This window comes from Seriola dumerili, unplaced genomic scaffold, assembly GCF_002260705.1.
Source record: "Seriola dumerili isolate Sdu_G_001 unplaced genomic scaffold, Sdu_1.0 BDQW01000442.1, whole genome shotgun sequence".
Taxonomy (NCBI): Eukaryota; Metazoa; Chordata; class Actinopteri; order Carangiformes; family Carangidae; genus Seriola; species Seriola dumerili.
In genome coordinates, this window is record NW_019174697.1 from 46,118 (window position 1) to 67,617 (window position 21,500).

Below are 21,500 nucleotides of genomic sequence, written 5' to 3' on the forward strand. Positions count from 1 at the left end.
CTGTCTGACTTATGCTTCCTCCCAGGTTGGCAACCTCTCTAGGACAGGCCTCAAGTAACTGACACACACCTGGCAACAACACAACGGCCCTAAACTCTGGCAGATATATATATATATATGGCATATTATAATGGAAAGATAAGAGCTGATGCTTACAATTATTACTGATTAAGAGCTTATTACTGTTCATCTCATTGTGTCAAATCATAATATTGTTTAACATCAAGATTTTACTGACGCTACTGTACTTATTGTTAGGTTAGAATGCAATTAATGCTTAATATAACCTGTGATTAATCTGTAGAACATTGGCAAAATATTTTGTATTTTTACTTAAAAAAAATAAAAGATTACCAAAATTGGAATAGATTTTCTGTTGACAAACTAACCCAATCACTATTAAAACAATAAGAAAGTTCACTTGTAACTGCAACACTGGCTGACTCTCATCTGATTATTACAAATACCCACCATCCACCACTGCTCAGCTGGTGGCTCATAATCCTGATAATTCTGTTCTGTTTCTATATAAATATAAAAATAAGCAGTCACTAGGTTCCAACTTTTGTATCAACGTGATCTTACAAAAACATAAAAATAACTGGTCAGCTGATGCCCTATTTGGGGTTTCTACTGATCACAGAAATGCCTGGTAGGAAAGGAAATTAAAGGAATTTCAAAGAACTGGGAATACACTACCATTTATATGTGTGATGTTTATCAGTTTATCTCTGTATGATGTGCCTACAGGCAAAGGCAAAGGTGGTGACACTTGTTACATAGTCACAGACAGACACAAACACGTTACTGTAGGAAGATGATACACAATTCCACGAAATGAAGACTGCTCTCATTCAAAAAAATAAATCTAAAATTCTTTGATCTGCCTGTCTGAACCTTCTGGCTTTCTCTGTGTATTTTTTGATATGGGAAACTGGCTTCAAAGCCGGATAAAGCATATCTGAAAGTATTTCCATTTCTGCCCAGCAGAAATCTGAGAAGCAACGCACACATAAACCTATGGAACAGAGAGGCAGGCAGGCATACAGTCATACAGAAAAGGAAAGAAGTAGACACACTTGGCTGCTTAAACAGCAGGAGAGGAGAGAGGAAAAGGCATGCAGTATGAGTGTGACAAAACACAAATGAGCAGGCAGACAGAAAGGGACAGGAAGACACACGAGTTGACAGGAGCACAAACAGGTCTAGGTAGAAGTCAGAGAGAGTCAGAGTCAGGCGTACACAAATACAAATGAATATAAAGACAGACAGAAAGACAAAGGGGCCGGCAGACAGGTCATTATGTGGGTCAGACAGAGACAGGCAGGCAGACAGGTAGTTATGAGGGCTTGTTTTTGCTCTCCGCAGGAGCCTGGCACAGCAGGTCTGGGGACCGGGCCAGTGTTTATCTGGTCACTTTGTGTCTATGCTACATGAATGTCTGCATGTATGCTCATGTATACACACCGTAAGAGATTTTTAACATCATGCCCCCCGTATGTAAGTAAAGGGAGGTTGAGACAGCTTTCAATATAAAAAAGCAAACCAATATTACACACCACCATTAACAACCACACACGCACAAGCCAACTACAACCTCAAAAATCATCATCCAGTTAAAAGATCGCCTCTTGACACTGTGTCAACAAAACTGAACATTATGAGTTTCATGCCACTGTACAGCTATACCTGATAAGCTGGCAATTCTATGATTTACAGTAAAACAAGAAAATACACAGAACAACATTTTACTTAATCGTAAATGTGCCCGCACTGTGCATGTCCACCTATCAGATCACAGTGGTTCCCAGCCACCAGGCCTCTGAACATTTGCTAGTGGGCCAGGAGAAAACAACATGATTCGGCAAAAAAAAAAAAAAAAGAAAAAAGAAAAATAACTACATCATAATTCCATTACTTTATAGACATTGTTATTTGCTTGAAGTTGGCGCTCCATGTCACTCCCAAATAGCTAACACGACAAAAATCATGTTAGCTATTTGCAACTCTAGACTCTCAAGCTCTCTCGAGCTTGAATGTTTTTTTTCAAGGTGGTAGCCCGAACATATAAAACACACTTTTTAATACTACAATATTCATAGCTCAATATCATTTCAATTACTACCAGACTACTGTTTATAGCATAAAATTACATTCATACACCATGTCAATGTCTTTGATGGCTGAGCAACACTTAACTGGAACACGAAGAGTAAGATTATGCTGATAAATATGTGTCATGCTGTGATATGGTCACAATGTTACAGCCCCTCAGCACAATAGCAAAGTGTCGCTTGCCAATATGTGACGCTGTCTTTCGTAACATCTTCCTGATTAAAATCAGCTGGCACTGGACCAGTGTGCTGCCAAAACCAATTACAGGGGAAACCGTGTGTAGTGATCATGGTTACAGTGATGGATCAAAAAGCTTGGAACAGAATCATTCCTATATAAATGCTGTTTAAATAATTCACTTATATACTTACAGTGCTTATTTTGGGTCTTTTCATACATGACAACGTATGGGTAAAAAAAGTAAAACTGTTGTAGCCTGCTACTGTCGTCATATGCCTAGGCTCTCTTCTAAATTATTTGTAAAAGGTTTTTGGACTGCCACAGTGTTACCCAACCGCTAACGCTCAAGATCCCAACATAATTTCATTGTGCGAGGGTGTGTGTACGTGCGCTTGCTGTATGCACTTGTGCACCATGTGGTATGTTCTCTAGCCTCTACTCACTGTAATCTATGGAGCTAATGTAAAATGTGGGCCATGGCTATAACAGATTAATGAGTTTATTGGTTACTGGTGGAGTGTTAATTAGTCAGCATTTGAAATTAGACTGGTACTTCCAGTACTTGGCAGCAGGGATTGGGGCTCCAAAGGGAAGGCACAGGTTAAATATCTCAGACGTACAGCCCTGTTTCCACTTCCATCAATGCCCTGCATTCAGATATGGATGAACACCAAGTTCAGACGGGGTTAGGGCACAAAGAGAGCAGCGGCTAGGACATCATGTGCATACATCGGAAAACAGCACAAAGAGACACACACAAGCAGGCTGAATACAGAAAGTACACAAAACAAATTAGGAGCTGGTACATGAGCATGGTATGTACAAATTTTAAAACAGCAGCTGAAAAGGGAGGAAGATTGAATTTGTACAAGATAATATTTAATTATTACCAATAACAATAGCAACATGAATGTGAATGAAAATTATTTCCTAATTTATAATATGGAGAGCACCGTTATCCATTACATTTCAATACTCTTTCAACATTTTAGTTCTTTCAAGATCTTCTGCGTCTTAGGTCTAATTAGGTTTTTTTTTTTTTTTTAATCAATACTACTGTACTTACTACTTGTGAAATAAAATAAAAACTCATAAATTGCCTGTCAGAGTCAGATATTGCTGCACGTGTTCTCCACACTTTTCTCTGTGTGTTTGTTGGCTGACGTACAATCCTGGAATGCTTTAGTGCTTCTGCAATAAATTCCTATCCAACTCTGAGTCCAGTGGCTATCAATACAGTGGCGTTCTGATCCATTGTTATTGTTGTCTGAGTGAAAGTTGAGATTCCATTCATACCATTCATGTTAACGGAAAAACAGCTTGGCTCCTACATTATTTTGGTGTAAAACTTAAGTTTGAGTAGACACTTTTTTATTTTAAGCAAAAGCAAAACAGTACACAGCATACAGGTAAATGGCAGTGAGAGCATGAATAAAGAATAAGTGTAAAGGCAGAGATAGAAAAAGAGCAAAGGAGGAAGGGAAATGTGGCCAGGGACAGTGAGGAAAAAGAGAGTGCAGGAGGAGAACAGAGGGGTAGGAAAGGGCAAGACCAACATCTTGTCACCACCTGGGACCCAGCTTGCTGCCCGGGGATGTTGCCTTTACATAAGAACAGTGGACAGAGCTGTGGCCATGAATAAAATTACATAGACTAACACACTGTTCTCAGTGCACAGGGTGGCTAACCATCTACAGCAGGGCTAAGTCACCTCCGATCCTCAAACACATGTCCACACAGACAGAATTATGCAAGCACAGTGTAATTCTCTACCAAACTGAAACTAAAAAGCTACCTGTCATTTCTGAACACACATACAGACACAGGTTTGTAGGAAAGAGGTACTTAGGCTAAGGCAATGACAAGACGAAGCAGCTAAGACGAACCTCATGTTAAAAATACCCCAATTGAAATCATCATAATTGAATAATAATAATTAAATTATCCTTTCTGATCACAGACCAACCATTGTATGTAACCAGCTTAATACAGGCATGATGCTCTTTGGACTTACTGCGGCACTGCACAGCACTGACTTAACATCGCCCGCAATATTTTCATAAAACATTATTTAGATTTAATATTATGTGTCAAAACACTCATTTAAACTTGTGTGTGGCCTGAAAATGTCTTAGGATTTTTGGGCAAGTAAACGGTGTGTATAGGTTTTGAGAAGCAGTCTGACATATTGAGGGTAACATTCATATTTCTGAAATTAAAAAAACAAAAAACAAAGAACAGCTGCAAACGCTGCGAGACCAGCCATTGTTGTGAGCTCACTCATGTGTCCGACATGACGGCGGTCTTTTTATACTTTATACAACCCTGCAGACACCTGCAGCTCACGTTGACCATAAAGTCAGCCGAACTCAGTCAAAACACAATTCATTTTCATATTTTGTTCCTCCTTTTATGAGCTGGGTTGGTTTGAATTACAAAATCACAAAATCATAATGAGTTATTAGAAAAACTTAACGATTATTCCTTTTAACAGAACCATTAGAAGCTGAAATTATTTCCTTTTTGAAGAAAGTGTACAAGCCTTTCACTTACATAATGCCTTAACTACTAAGCTGACATGATCTACAGGGCAGCGGTGGTTGCCATCACAAGTCTGGAGCACATGAGAGGGAAACTTATGAAACAGTAGCCCCTGAGGTGTACTTCCAAAGAAGTAAAACTTAACCAAAACTGTTGCCAAGGACATTAACAGCAACACATAGGCACTGGCCAGCAGAAAACAAAAACAATGAAGAAGTTACACCCGTGAACTGAATTTGTTTCAGTTAAAGAGATCAAACTATAACCAAGTGTAAAAACAGAAAGAACAAAACTGTTGGAGGTAAAAAAAAAGTCTATCTCAGTAATGGCTTCAGCGTGGACAAAGATTTAGAAATCATCAGAGGTGATGTGGACAGCTTGCTGATGCATCCTAAAATTAAGGGCTTGAGTCATCCCGTTGGAGGTCAGCCTTTCCAATCACTACATCACCTGCATTACGGGATCATGGGGATTTGGTGTGTCCTGATCATCTTAACAAAGACCATAGTTTTGTGCGGTCTTACCTTTGTTATAAGAGTGCGGTATTCCTCTACCTGGTGGTCATTGTTATGGCAGCCTGCCAGGAGCTGCCACACCTCCCCACGAAGAGCCTCAGGAATGCCACTCCGCACCAAGGCTGGCAGCTGCCTTGGACGTACTGATAGGTTCATATGCCTGGGAGAGGAGAGGAGAGGAGAGGAGAGGAGATGAGAAGAGAGGAGAGTCAGGCATTGCATTTTATCAAAGACATACTAATTTTAACTTTATTCAATGTGGCTTATCCAATAAATCTTCAAAGTATGGAACACTGCTGACACCCTCATTACATGCAATTGTGCAGCTGCAATCTTCAGCGCACACCTGTCTACAGCATCTACCCAAAACAATGTTTTCATTGGCCCGAGGTTGTGTCTAAAAAGGTTTATTATCAGCTTTATAGATGGTCTGGGACAGAATCATGACAATGAGGAGGCGTTAAATCACCTCATACCAAAAATATAATGATTTACATACATAGCAGTCTTTCAAAAGTTCCAGCCGTGCCTCCCACAAGGAATACAATCAATCAAGGACTCAAAGGTCACAGTTTCAAAATGTACAATATGTTCTAAGTTTGTACAGAAAATACATGATAAGTACTTAATCTAACCAAAATATTCCTTTTCACCTTTTCCCCTGACATTAGTATTACTTATTTTACCCCTGCTTTATTTTTAGCAGGATGGGAAAACAATAGACAATACAAGACAATAACCCAATACAAAATTACAGCAACAATACACAGAAACCTGTCAATTCCTTCTCCTCCTCCTTCCTCATCTTCACATTTAAATGTTTAGTCATCCTCATACTGTATGCAGTGTTATAAATATAATAAACTCCTGCCAACCAAGTAGTAAGTGACAAAGACAGAATTAGAGATACAGAGAGACGGAGAAGGTAAAATTGGAGGCACAGCTGTATCTACCAACTATCGCCTGCCTGGCGCCGACAGAAAACCCCTGAATCCCTGATGATTCTCTCACTTTTTTCCCCCCTTTCTTAATTCATCCCTCTCTATTTTGTTTTGTTTATTTGTTCCGACCGTCAGGTTATGCAATATGTGGCATTTTCTGCAGAGACTAAGAGGGGAAACAAAAGTATACTGTGCATGTGTGCGTGCATGCATGTGTGAGTGCATGTGACGTAAGTAATGCCAGGCCTGGTCCTTAGGGGCATAAGATTGTAAAGGGCTTTCTGTGATTTGCCTCTCTGTGCTCCCTGAGCGCTACATCCCACAATGCCACAACACATGCTCTCATGCTGACACACACACAAAATCACCAATCACACACACAAAGCCGAGTATTATGACAGGCTAGTCTTATGATTCCGTTCTTTATTTAGGCAGTAATTTCATCAGAGAGGTGAGACAAATACCTCAAAAACATTCAGGGAGTATCAAAGGACATTATAAACACCCAAATCTAGTCAATAATGAAGAAAAAAAACAGATGTATTGTGATATACATATCTAAGGTAAAACATATTTTACTGTTCTCCTGAGAAACATACATGAGACGGAGAAAGAGAGAGGTATGCTGTGGAGTGTCTGTATGTATGGGGGGGCTTAACTTCCAGCTAATTAAAGTCCAAGCAGTTTCTATTCAGTTCATCACAAGCTTTTGATTAAAAACAAATGCAGTAATGGGAGAGGGAAGCCATCTTAATAAGCTGCTTATCAAGAACTCCTGCCTGCTGCTCTTTCTTTCACAATACACACAGTATATCCGCTAAAACCCCACACACAAAAATTAATTATTTGTGTGCGTGCGTGTACATGCTTGTGCACACTCTTTGCAACAGCGATAGAAGGAGGAAGGACAGAGTGAACAAGGGAACAAAGCCTTACCACTTGGATAACAAGTCTCCCCAGGTTTCCAGGATCTTCTCTGCACACTCCTTGGAAACATCACCTGATCCACTGAGTAACGGCTCATCATTATCTGAACACACAGGCGTACAAACACACAGAGTGTTGCCCTTTTAATACTCCAATGATTTACAATTCACCAGTGCTCATACATGTGTAATGAAAACGATTAAATAAATGTGAGAACTTAAAACATGGATGTTTCCTAATCTCCAGAGATCGGTGCTTTTTATAGCCAAACTTTCTGCTCACTGGTGTTATCGAGGTGGTGGACATACTGTATGTGCTCCACTGGTAGACAGTTTATATATTGTATCATAGGCTCTGGTTCCTCTGGTTTGATGTTGTGTCGTGTTGTATACTGTATAATCTGTTGTCTTGTATTTAAGGTTTAATCTGAACTGCATCTGAGCTGTGTACATGATCATACTGAACTTCATCTACACATCTCTAAATAAACGGTTTCATATGAGTTTTATAGTCTAAACAAATTGTTTGGTCTTTTATTCAAACTTTACATTGTATCAGCTGAAAAGACGGTACTATCTATGCCAAATGTGGTATCTAAATATTCACAAAATGCGTGGAGTAGTCAATGGACATGAAGTCCAAAAACTGAGACCAAACTGTACCAAAAGGCCAGTGGACCAAAGACTGACACATAGACTGATACAGAAAGTACCTCAATTATGCTGTCTGCCTTTTATTGTCTACTACTATCTCTCACATTCATACACACAAACACACACCCATGTGCGCGCACACACGCACACACACACGCACACACACACACACACACACACACACACACACACACACACACACACACACACACCAATGATAGCTAAGTACTTTGTGAGGATACAGTACAAACAGTTCTGTAACACAGTGTCTGATCTCCCATGAGATTTCGACTCCTTTGGACCACAAACCTATTTCTGGTACGGCCCCACAGGACACAGGAGTTTTACATTTTTAGGTAGAGTATCAGTGATTGAGTCAAAGCCTGAAAAAGCTTGAAGGTGCTGGAAGTTTGCAGCATAATTCAGCTGGTTGGTATGATTTTTTAATTTCAATGTGCTGCATAGTACTACTTTTATTGTTGTGTTGGAGGTGCTTGCTTCTAAATGTGGTCAGTCCTGACCAAGGACTCCACATTGGTTAAGTGTTCTTGAGTAAAAGCAAACTGCTTTAAAGCTGTTCATGCTTATGATCAAGTCCAACAAATGGTTCAGAAAGTAAGAACTGTCGGTTCTGCTAGTCAGCCTTCTTCTGTGGCTCAATGTGGTCATATTTGTGAGGAATATTTTCATATGGCTTATATAGAGAAATGATTGCTATTGCAATATCAGGATTATATTTTTATTAAAATATTTGCTATGTGTGACTTTAAAGAAGATGCCAGCAGAAGTGACGGAGCAAAAAATGAAAAATAGGACATGAAATCACCTTCCTCTTCATCATCCTCAGGTGGTGATGGAACCATGGTACCAGGCCCGGTGGGCAGGATGCCAGGACTGGCTGTGGTCTTCCGTTTCTCTCTCTCAGTCTCACTTTCCAAACTCACCACCTCATAAAGTGTGTCAGAGGCAGGACTCTTACGCTCCTTACGCTCCATCTGAAGAGAGAACGCACAAGGTAAACTACGGGAAAAAGTGTCAAGAGGTTTGTCCCAATCTCACAGTGTATTAACAAACTAAATGCTTTGCATTATTCCAGGTCACAGCTGAATATCTGGTGCAATTCACAGCGACCATCCCTTGAAGTGATTTAATCTTGGATGGAAAATTGTGCCATGAGTTGACATACCTGGCGTAGTTTAAGGTAGAAGGTCTCAGTGTAGCTACGCTTGCTGAAGGGCCAGAACAGCCTGTCATTTGGGGAGCACACTCTGACCCTCGTCTCCAGCAGAAAACGGACTGGCTCCTCCACCTCTGTAATCACCAGGTCCACTGCTGTCGTCATGTACATGAATTTATCTAGAAAAACAAGAAAACCAGCTAAATTGTCATCCCCATGAGTGCTTCACTTCTGTTAATCAAACCCATAAATGGGTGATTCATGAAAACACTGGACATTGTGTTTAAAGCTGGATGTGCGGTGTAGGAGTTACTGCATGTGGCATAAGGGTGGAACAAAGTCAGTGCCTGAATGTGCTCGTCTTTGTTTCATTACCAATTTTCCAGTAATATTCATGTGCAATCTGTTACAACATTGTACCTTCTGTGTTGTATGCAACATTATTTTACAGTACAGTTTCCATGCCTATTTACTGTTGCCATCATTTTACCATTAACTGCTCTTTCACAGCTTGATTTGAGGATTTACCAACCAGTGGAAAGTGATTTTAACACTTGGAAAGGTGTCAAATATTGGTGTGAAAATATGAGTAAATAAACAACTACCTATTCAGTAAAATATGAAGTAAGGAAATAATAACTGCTGAAAATCATTCTGTTGTATTAAGATTTTCGACAGATTTTTGGCTGGTACCTTTGGGCGTTTCCTCATTCACAGCCTGGAACTGAGGCGTGTTGGGGTTCCAGCTTCCTGTGATGATGTAAGACTTCCCGTCAGAGCTCTTTCCCATTGACTCCTGAACGGGCACAAGTCGGAGGAAGTTAGCAAAAACACACAGCACACAACCACACAGACAAAAATATGTAAACAGCCACCCACCAGGTCTAGCAGGTGCATATCGCTGTTCTTCACATTTTTCCCCGGGCTGAGCAGGAGTCCAAAACACCTGGAGACGCACAAACAAACAAATAAATGTGCATATAAAGACACATATATACAAAGGGAGGCCAGAGAGAGGGAGAGAGAAGTGAAATGAAAAGGATTACATAAGAAAAAGAAAAAAAAAAGAAAGAAAAGAAAAGCCCAAGAGCGGGAACTAGAGACAGAACAATAAATCTCTCTATAGAGTAAAACCAGTTGTTTAACCCCACATATGTTACTGCAAATAGCTTCCTGGACTGATCCTCTAACACAGACCAGGACATGGAGAATATTAAACACAGCAGTTCAATCCTCACCTTCTCAGGGTTCCTCAAACAATAACAAACCACCGTGAAAATGGAAGTTCGCAAAAAAAAGAAGTGATGGAATGTTTAAATTTCCACAGATTTATTAAAGCATGGAAAATGAGGAACCTCTGCAACAGACTGACATCAATCACTATCTTACAACTGTGCCAGAACACTTAAAACCTGACACGGGCCGATACACGGATGTAAAGATGTTCACCGGTGTGTGTTTATCAATTATAGCTGAGTGATTCCTTTCTTGTGAATGTCTGCTCATATTTGAAGTAAAACTGTAGCAAACAGGGCAATCTCTTTCAGTCCGACGAGACGCATGACAGATTTTTCCCTCTACAGGACAATTCCAAAGTGACAGAAATTTTAACTTATATCCTCCATTCCCTTGGTTGTTAACATTATTCTCTGTATTCTCTTGTCGTCATCACTGATTGGCTGTTATAAGACATGAAACAAAAAAAAAAATATCAACATTCAGTGCTCCTAAGGCAATTTACAATAATCTATTACCTTTGATGATACTGCTCTGTAGATGTTGTGTATGTGTGCATGAGTGTGTGAGTGTATGTGCTTTATTTTACCTCTCGATGGCTAGTTCCTTATTGGAGGTCTGCTGGACATAAATCACTATCTTCTTGTCCATTCCTGCACGCAGCTTGAAGCTCTGCTTGTCCTTGTCTTTTGCTACAGCGCTGAATATGAAAACACATGAAATACTATTAGAAAAGATTTACAGTTGCAAAAAGATCATCAATGGAAAAAACAGAGATGAATAAGACAAACGCATTTCTAGTTCATTTATGCCGCAGACAGAGTGATAAGTCTGAAACAACATTGTAAGGCAGATTTACCAACGTTTGAAGCGGAAACCTTATATCAGAAAATAACTCAATGACATTTTAAGTTTGACTTGACCACAGGCTGACTGGACAGGCTGTTTTATCTATATCTGTACTGAGAAGGAAATTAATAAATGAGTTTCTACTTTTGTTTACAAACTTTCACAAAGAATTAAAGCAAAGTGTTTCTTCTGTTGGACAACTACATCAGTGGAATTTATCACTAACCATCAATTAGTCAGGCAAATATGAAGACTGTGGTTCATGTTTAGAACTGCTCCATTTATCATGATAAAAGTGTGCGTAAGAGTCAAAACATGCTCTGGTCTTGGTTCTTTTCCTGCTATGAAAGCAGAGACGTTTGAAACAGGAAGAGTACTCAACATTCTCCAAACCCTCATTGACACGAATTCCTGAGGAAATACTCGAGAAAAGAGTCTTGAGGTTAAAAAAATAAAAATCCATAAATCAATTTGAAATCTACTGCAAACATTTGGAACTGGCTGTGATTTCAGACAATGTTCAGATCACAAAAACCTTTTTTCTTTTTTTTTTCTTCTTTTTTTTTTTTCCTTTTTGTGAGTAGTGATTTAATGTACCAGATAGAGCTTAGTGAACCAGACTGTCAGACCGAGTCATGGTTTTACACTCTAAATAGTTCCTATGACTATAGATAAACTGGCTTGTTTACACCTTTATAAAGGAAAATTATTTACATTTACAATATATTTCATTTACATATTATTTAGCAAATATTATATTGTGTCTTTATACAATTATATACAATATTCCATATCTTATCTTATTTGGACAAGGAAAATTTACTTACGCACAAAAATAGCATATGTGTGCTTGCATGTGAAAGCTGTTTGCTTGGAAGTCAGCAAACTAAAAATAATCAACCAAGAGCTAATGAGGAGGAAATATCTGCCGAGTAAAAATAATCACACGCATTTTTTTTTGTTTGTTTTATTTTGTTTTCCAAATAAGCTGAGTATCTGAGGCTGTCTGAGAACACACGGAAGTGACTCAGTAATATGCGAAAACAAAATCAAAAAGGTCAGGGAAGATGGGTTGAATGAAGAAAACACAGGAACTTTCTGTTATTTTTTTCTTATCAACGTGTGAAAAGTGTGTGTGTGTGTGTGTGTGTGTGTGTAATCTACTGTGATGCTCTTTCTTGATATTTTTATCATTTCACAGTAACTTTAATAACATTGACATTTAATTTACTGACATGTTCTTTTTGTATGTAAACCAACTAGATGACCATGATGTGTAAGTAGTGGTTAGTTGTTGTAATTACAAGCTGCACAAAAAGGTTATTTTAGGCCAAAAGGTAAGTGATAGCTGGCTATCACTTTACACATTACAGTGGATGAGCTGTATGTAGTCGGAGAATCTGCTACTGACAGCCAATGTGTGGCTGTATGGGATAGCATTTATTTTTTTTAAATATACACAATGATGACACACTTGCAATGACTTTTTTTTTTTTAAATCATTCTTGCTAACCGTTTTGCACATGTATACATAGATGTACACTTGTCTATATGATTCCAGACTTATATGTAGCTTCAAAGCAGCTCTTTAGGCATCCTAAATAATGATGTCGTGCTCTACAAAAGAAAAGTTAGGTGTAAATGTCCGTCCCACCTGAAGGTACCCTTTCCATCATCCTCCTTGATCTCAAGGCTGACAGTGAAGGTAAACAAGTCACTGTCAGGGGTGAGCGGAGCCGTCTGCTGAGATGACAGAACTGCCTTCTTAGCTGACCGCCGGAACGCTGTGGCAAAGCTATACAGTATCCTACTGACCTGAAGAGAGAGAGAGAGAGAGGAGGAGAGAAAGTGTTGAGCTCAAGTTATTTGTCAGGTAATATTGAATATCAAAAAGAGCACTTATTACTTACTTATTACAATACATCAACTTCATTTGGTGCAATACATTACCTCATTATTTCTGTTTTAATAGGAACTCTTGATCTTTATTGGCCTCTTTTCAGCAGGAGTAAAAATTACAACAGCAGGTGAAATTAATTTACAACACAACTCTCTTGTCCCAACATCAACCCCATAATTGCCTTAAGTTGTAGACACAAGTTAGTTACTTAACTAATTAGAGCAGAAATCCAAAAGAAAATATCCACTGAAGTGATAACATACAATATCGCAGGGCAAAATACTGTAGTGTTCATTTTTGGCTCCTGCAGCAGAAAGGTCATGTGGACCACAGAGTTTAGTTTCGTAAGCCAAAACTACCAGCACCAGGCAAAGTAATCAGTGAGTCATTAGTATTGATTAAAAACTCAATTCAGCCTCTGCAGAACTGTTATTGTCATCCTGTGATATGGGGCACTAGAAAGCTAACCTAATGACCCACTACTCTACTGACTGCAGACCCCCCAAACTATTAACCATTTTGAGTTTTAATCAAACATAATGATTCATATTTGCCTGTGAATCTGAGCATGGTGGTACTGTTTCTATTAACATCAAACACAGACCACTCACTCCTAGGAGACTGTGGGGTTCTGCTAAATCTCCAACTCCCAAAGAGGAGCAGAGTTGGGAGGTGGAGGCAGCTAGAGACTGCCAAGTGTGGAAAACTGGGTGGTAATGATTTATTTACGTTCACTAAACATACTTTTCCACTCATAAGACTTTAGATTTGGGAGCTTTGCATTAAGCCGAGAAAAAGTATTTTATTTTATTTTTCATTATTACGAAGCAGACATGTGTGTGTGATAATAAACAGAGCTCTGTCTCAAATCGAGGCCCATAGCACAGTGGTTTTGGATCATCTCTAATTCTGGTAAACAGTGGATCTTGGGGGTTAGTGACAGAGAGATGGTCTGGGGAAACTGCTGTTATCAATAAATAACAACGCTCCATTGCTTTTTTCAAAGCCAGAATATAAAGCAGCTTCAAACCTCTCCTGCACAAAGCTTTTGTTATGTTCCTGGTACAGTAGAAGGATGTTAGGAGATTGCGGGGGTTTTATTTATTCAGAAACAACGGGGGACTGGATGTAAGAGATGGGGGATGAGCAGAGGTAGATGGGGGTCACCCCCTGTATTGATGAAATGATGACATTTAACACAAAGGAATTGTTGTTCTGTGCTATTCCAATCAATGCTAGAGCCAAAACTGACCAGTTTCAAATGTCTACAAATGGCCTTTTTATTCCTTTTGTGTGACGGAAAGGAGGTCTATCAGTACGTAGACAGTTGCACTGCAAAAATATCAATCTGCACAAGTAATTTAAGCTGGTATTGAGGGTATTGAGTGCTTCTTTTATAAAAGAAGAAAGATTCTGCCATTCTGTTTTTTCTAATGTAGTTTTTTTCTTCAGGGAAACTGTCAATTACCCAGCACAAGACAAAACATGGCAGATCAATGCAACTAGAGACCAACAGTTGACTCAAAAACAGACAAAAGTTGTCAAACAATTGTATTTGGAAACAAGGAGAGTGTGAAAGTGTTAAAGAAATACAACTTTAGTTTTATGTTTGAACCTTTTCTCTTCAATGTTGGAGTTTTGTTCAAAGGCTCTGTCCCTTGTCATTTTTTTCATGCAAACATTTTAAAACATATCAAATGACCTACATACAAAATGTTTAAAGGTTACTGTTTTTACTCTCAAATCTCATGACATTTAATCTCATGAAGCATTTTGGATTTGTAATCAGAGTTAAAAAGCTGTAGCCTTTAAAGATCTGGAAATTGTTAAGTGTCCTATTACACTGCTTTTACTTTCCATCCTGGATATTCTTATTATTTCTTCCTTGGCAACATTGTCTTTATTTGCGTACTGACATGAGGCTTTGAGACATTTTCAACTGATGTCATGGTAACAATCTGTATCCATTTGCCACAGTCAAATTTGTGTTTGTCTCTCCAAACGTGTGATTTAATTTTAATAGGAGCCCAAATCGCTTCAGTGAAACAAATCTATTGAAGCCATACTGATTTGAATCTCACAGCACTAGATGTACATCTCTGGAAGGGAGAATTAAGTTTATGGGCAAAAGAAAAACGCTGGGTTTGAGAATTCACAGGGCTCTGCATCACCATCAACACCAAGTGACTGGGAATTGTTAGGAACTAGCCTTGGGGCCTGACTAGGAGGTCTGGCACTAAGAAGGACTGAGGAGGTGGTTTGCTTTATGTATGAACAGTTCTATTCAAAATTTACAAGTCTATTTAGGAAAGGAAATTACACCGAATCTCCAAAAAAAAAAAAAAATATGATTGCAAAATCTGAAAGTACTTACAATAATAATTTCAATAAAAAAAAGCTTGGTTGAAGTTGGTTGAAGGCTGAAGTTAATATCTCTTTCCAAATTGCAGTATTTGTGAAATTGGTAATAATCTCTTCACAATTTTCATTAAATAATTCAGTCACTTGCTTAAAGCAAATAAGACAGCTGTAGCTAATAAAACAGTAAACAGTTTTAGTCCAACTGTGAGGGACTGCCACAAGGTTATATCAATATTGATTTGGAAAGTTTGTGTGGGTATGCAATCAGAAAATTATTTTTAAAAAGATGAAACTTTGTCAGAAGATGTGTATCTCTAAGGTAAGGCTACAGTGTCCAAAAAAACTGATTTCCAAATAAATAAGTAAAAACACCTTTGTGGATAAATGCAGTTGTTTAAGAGGTCTTGGGAGTTGTTTACAGAGGATTTGAGGCTGATGTGAGGCATATGACTGGAGCACTTTTTTCCTGAAGGAGGAGACAAACCAATGGGCTGACTCACTGCAGTCTAATAGTGCGAATGAGAGACCACAAGAAAGCTTGAAGCAGTGTAGATAGGTTTAGTTGCTGGGGGACTGGAAGGAAGAGAGGGGTGTGTGCAAGAGGAAGACTGTGAGGAGAATGGAAGAAGGAAGAGAGAGCTGGAGACAGAGATGTCCGGTTGCTGGATAAAGAGTTGAATTACTATGCACTAATGCATATTCACACAATTACTATTGCATTAGTGTTTTTGTGTGAGCATATGTGTTACGGGTGGGTGTCTGGGAAACTGATAAAGTGGCGTCTGTCTGGGGGCTGTTCGTGACATTGAAGGAGAGAGCTTCCATGAGGGAGAAATCAGGTCACTGAACATTGAAGCAGCACTTTAACCCAGTTTCATGAGTGGATTCCCTTTTCTCTTCTTTTATATTTTCTGGTGGACCTACTGTATATAAGCAATGACACTTCCTCTTTCCTATAAGTTGGCTAGGGGGATTGTGTGTACTTTGTGTATGGTGTTCATGTGCATTGCAGTGCATGACTTAATCCCTTGGGGACCAGTGAGGAACCTCCAACACTGACACTGAACCTTGAGGGACCAGCTACAGGGAGATCAACGATGTAAGGCAAGGTCAACCAGAATACTGCTGGCCATATGAGTGTGTACACAAGTGTATGTATGTGACTAGACGAGACAGAAAAAGTGTGAAAAAGAGAGATGAGAGTGTGCAAGAGAGCAGAGCATTTATAAGAGGAGCTTTTGCTCCCCCTCTGGTTCTCTATCTGAATAGCAGCAACATTGCTTGTATCTGTTTTTTTTCAGTATGTGTGAGTTCGTGTTAAATGTGTATTCAGCAAACACAGTTACACATAAGTTAAAACAACAATCAATTATTGAATCCTCACCGCTTCTTGGATTTGGCAGCGGAACACGTGGATCCTGAAGATCTCAGCATTGTAGTGGCTCTCGGTGAAGGCAAAGCAGTCGCTCTCTGGCGTGCCATCATGACCCCGCACACAGAACAGAATCTTGTAGATAGGGTAGTTGGCAATCTCCGTACTGTTGTGGGGGTCCAACAACCTAACCAAAATATCAATAAACATGTTGCTATGTCTTAAAAGTCGCTACGGCAACAGTTATTTTTGTTATGTGTACTGTGCGTATGACGTGAGCATTTGAGTTCAAGTATGTGCAGAGGATGGAATAAATTGCATTCATAGTGCTGAGCCAGATCCAGTAGTAGAGTGACATTTAATTCAATCAGATTTTCATATTCTGGTATTTGAGTATTTTCATGTTATATCATTTCTCATGCTATAATGTTATTGTTGATTGCAGCTGCTGGAGCACAGTAATATTATGTTTTCTCACATCTTTTGTTAATGTCGACCTAACATCAGCAGTTCTAAGAGGGAGCGTGAAGCTGTTGAGATACATAAAGGGCCACATCGAGTCCTTCCAGTCAGTACACACATGAGCTGAAGAAAGTTTGTGTCCGTCATCTTTCATACACATATCCCCCCTTTGAGGTATGAGTGCCATCATGTTAACGGTTCATTTTGTGAGTGAGTTAGATGAATGTGTATAATTACTCAGTGTTTTACAGAATAATGAAGTAAATTATCTGACAAAGATTAAGCTAGTCACCTTAAGCTAACCCCTTGCAATGCTAACTACACTATCATATATTTATGTAGGTATGGAAACAGCCTTGTGGCATGTGTTGTAGCATGTAACCTATTTTGCAGTTGCATCTTTCATACAAATACCCCCCTTTTCAGGCCTTGTACATATGCATATTCCATACACAAATACCTGTGCTGTAAAACTGGAGCTGATAATTCATGTTAAACTATTTCTCCTTATGTTCTCCTTACCTGACAGTGCCTTCAGACACGCCTGGCACGGACAGTGTGACATCCAGGGGGAGCTGGCACTGCCCTCTGAGGATACTCATCATACGAAGGGCCTCCACCTCACTGCGGGGGGCGTTGACTGACGCACATCCCAGATATGTCAGCTGGCTGAACACAACGCTGTCCTCATCTGGAATGGGACTGCTAGGACTGCCCTCTGATGATGATTCATCTGCTGCAAAGTGGCAATGAAGAAAAGAAAAGAAAATAATTATTTTATGACTTCTATACTCCTTTTATCGTTGTACATCAACAATATTGTCCTCGTCTGAGATAAGTTCACTTGGCTAAGAAGTAAGAATAGAATATGGTATTTAGGAGGATAGGTGAGAGGGACAACAGTCATATCAATTCTAGAAATTCATGCAGCAAATGAATAAAGCGGACAAAGTAAATGAGAAGAAATCGCAAAAGTCCTCTGCTACAAGGTTAAAAAATGAATGAAGGGTCTGGGAGTACTAACTGTATATGATTTAAAAACCTGGGTGCTTCTGTGATATTACTCTAAACGTCTTCATTAAAATTATATATAAATCTGAAGATAAAAGCCATTTGTGTGAGCTTTGTCAGACACGAGAAAAGAGGATAAGAAAAGTCCCATCATGGCTCACCTCGGTACGACCTCTCATTCAGCTCACTCTCCTGAGCCGTCTGAACAGGAAGCACCATTTCCAACTTGGGCGGGGGTGAGCTCAGAGGGTCAGAACCTGGCAGTACAGGTGACGCTGTAGTGGGAAGGAGGCCACGGTCGCCCCCACCAAGACTGTCCATCCCTGTTTCCGGTCCCAGCCCAGTGTCAGCTACCGATGGGTCCATGAGGACATCCTCTAACTCCCTCTGGAGCTGCTGCTCACTTCCATTCCCCACAATCTGACACACACACACACACGCACGCACGCACACGCACGCACGCACACGCACACACACAAGGGGTAGAAACACACATACACATAGACATGCACACAACCACACCAAAGAACAGGGACAAAAGGGGGCACAGAAAGCAACATATTTAAAACAAAACACATGTAATAAAACACAAGAACACATATTGTTACACAAAATGATCGTAGTAATCATCATAACGAATCAACTTTAAGATAATCCTGAGGCCTACAGCAACCATTTCTCTTGCAGTTTTTAGGAAAGTGCAGTGGCTCTGCCTTCAACAGTGATCTTGTAAGTAATTTAAAGTGAGTGTGGTGAAAGATGCCCTGTTTCATGTTGGCACTCAGAGATATATCTTGATTACATGTCATCTTATATTAGTGATTAGTGGGTAAGTGTGTTTGAGTTGTGAAATAAGTGCATCCAGAAATCAGAAGAGCCGTGCTAACACTTACTGTATGTGAGCTTATTCTAGCAGATAGTAAATAAAGTGCAAAGTTTAAGGCCGGGCAAACCATCAAGTGCCACAAAACACATTTCCCTGCTTTCTAAGGCTGCAGCCTGATGTTAGGTAAGAAATGGAGAGCAGATTTAAACTGCAGAGGGCACTGCTGCACTGAGTAAAAAGGGGATGACAAAGGCAATTAAGAATAGAGAATCTGATTTTTCACTTTCTGTGGTGCATGTGATTATTTTACTGTCGAATATCCTGGCTAGGCTAAATGTGGTCATTTGTTCAGTGCTGTTAAGACTCTAGAGCAGAGTGTAAACTACTACTATGATGTCCGTGTCAATACACCTAAAAAAAAACTTAATGTAAAGCAGCTATCAATTCTATATTTAGGTTCACACATCTGACAGACACACGTCTAACTGCGTCACTACGCAACTGTGGTGGGGCTTGTGATTTACAGGTAGTGCTAAAAACCTTGGCAGCTGTCACATACAACTTCAGTCCTACATGTAAGAACATCTATCACTAACCATCATCAAAACTAAACTGTTGAAAAAGCTGGCTAGGGCCATCACTCAACATCTGGTAAAAAAATACAGGGAGCACAAATAATCACAGACAGAATCACCACGGAATCACATCACAAAAAGAGAGAGGAAGAAAGAGATACACAAGCAAGAGCTATAAAGAGAAGAGTTGGAAAGGAAACATAGCGAGAGAAGAGACTGACCTTAAAGCTGACCCCTTCCTCAGAAATCACCTGCATAACAAACAACAAGTTTAGACACACTGACTCCTCTCTGACTGGATGGGCTGACTGGGAGGGAAATGTGCACAAGAGTGTGTTGGCGAAAACCAAAAACATGATATCTGGATGACTGAGTGTCAGTGAATGGAGTGATTTCACCACTACATACTGAGAACAGAGGATGTGTGCCGAGTACTGCTTCTCTTCCCTCTGACAGCAAGCACACAGCGGCAACTAGGCATCACAAAACTGACCTCAACTGTGTTGTCCATCAAAATAACCGCAGTCTGTTAAGAGACTATGTACTCATGTAATGTGCAAATTCATGCTCTCTTATCTCCAAGCATTGCACATTACAGACACAAGTGTGACTTCTTCTTATCAGCTGAATATGCAACATCCATGCTCTGCTGGCGCCATCTTCTGGTACCTTTACAAACACCAAGTCCACAATTCTTTCCTTTACAAAGAAACATAGGTATAGTAATGACTAATGGACAGAGTATGAACATGCGAGGCAGCTACTTCAATCAAAGGAAATGTGATTACTAGTACACTGAAAGACACAACACACAGAGAGCAGAGGAGAGGAGAGGAGAGGAGAGGAGAGGAGAGGAGAGGAAGTAACCTGAACCCATTAGGGACACACACAGGATGGTGGCTGGTAGCTACATTTCTTTCCTCAGAAAGTCTTCTTTCTCTTTGCGGAGAGACACACCCTGGTCACAAAACACCATTATTTTCCCTGACAATGAGTTCAAAGCACTTGCTGCTGCATCACCATGCGCCACACTGTTTGTAAACTAATATCTGCTGAGTGAGTGCCAACTGTAGCACTGAACTGAGTCACAGAGGGCATACTGTATATCGGACATACTGTAGTATAATAGCACATGCTGTACATTAGCAGAAGCGGCTGATTGACTGCAGATGGGGAATTTGTTTTTGTAGTACTGAACTTGCTTGACACTGAAAGACAAATTGGTAAAATATCAGCTGACTTGCCTTACACGTTCAGCTCGCACAAAACAATGCACAAGGGATAGTGTTTTCTTCAGTCGTTTTAATTGTGTATGCATCGATGATCCCTTTTTTTTCACTACCGCATACCAATTAAATAATACAGACAATACAGTGGAAGAACTAGAAAAACAAATGTAATTCGTCACAGGTTTGAGGAATAAGAACAAGTTCTTCACTTCAAACAGAGCCTATGAAAATGCTCTCAGTTTTTAGGGATGTGCATATAACAAGGATTTAAGGACTTCCTTACCATAAGTAGCAAATGGAGAAATATACACAGATAAAACACACAGATCTAAGACAAACTAAAGGGGGTAGAGTGAGAATGTGGAAAAAGCAAAAAAAGAAATGGTTAGCCTTATGGTTAGAGTGTGAGACTGCATGTTTGAGACGATGGACGAGCGCTTTTGACAAGTGAGTGATGAGCACAACCTGGTAACGATGTAATCTGTATGAACTATGACCCTAACCTGCCATTTAAACAAGAAATACAACTGTTGACAAATAGGTAAAGATGACATGAACATCAAGATGTTTTGGAAAATCATGCCCTGGGTTCTGAGATACACTCTTAAAACTGTTTTCACACTGCAGCAG

At 39.6% G+C, this 21,500-nt stretch overlaps 1 protein-coding gene across 4 annotated transcripts in view; it reads right to left on the reverse strand.

The window, feature by feature from the left end:
- Positions 1-21,500, reverse strand: part of rabgap1 (RAB GTPase activating protein 1) — a 72,972-nt gene that overhangs the window by 39,619 nt on the left and 11,853 nt on the right. For 2 of the 4 annotated variants that reach the window (XM_022762074.1, XM_022762075.1), the window contains 11 exons: positions 18,402-18,660; positions 17,752-17,965; positions 16,780-16,954; positions 12,789-12,949; positions 10,875-10,985; positions 9,929-9,995; positions 9,743-9,845; positions 9,059-9,228; positions 8,699-8,867; positions 7,229-7,322; positions 5,361-5,511 (listed from right to left, as the gene is read on the reverse strand). In XM_022762074.1, coding sequence (XP_022617795.1) covers positions 5,361-5,511; positions 7,229-7,322; positions 8,699-8,867; positions 9,059-9,228; positions 9,743-9,845; positions 9,929-9,995; positions 10,875-10,985; positions 12,789-12,949; positions 16,780-16,954; positions 17,752-17,965; positions 18,402-18,660 — 1,674 coding nt within the window. Of the gene's footprint in view, positions 1-5,360; positions 5,512-7,228; positions 7,323-8,698; positions 8,868-9,058; positions 9,229-9,742; positions 9,846-9,928; positions 9,996-10,874; positions 10,986-12,788; positions 12,950-16,779; positions 16,955-17,751; positions 17,966-18,401; positions 18,661-19,862; positions 19,893-21,500 lie in introns of all 4 variants that reach the window. The other 2 variants (XM_022762073.1, XM_022762076.1) reach the window with 2 other exon arrangements.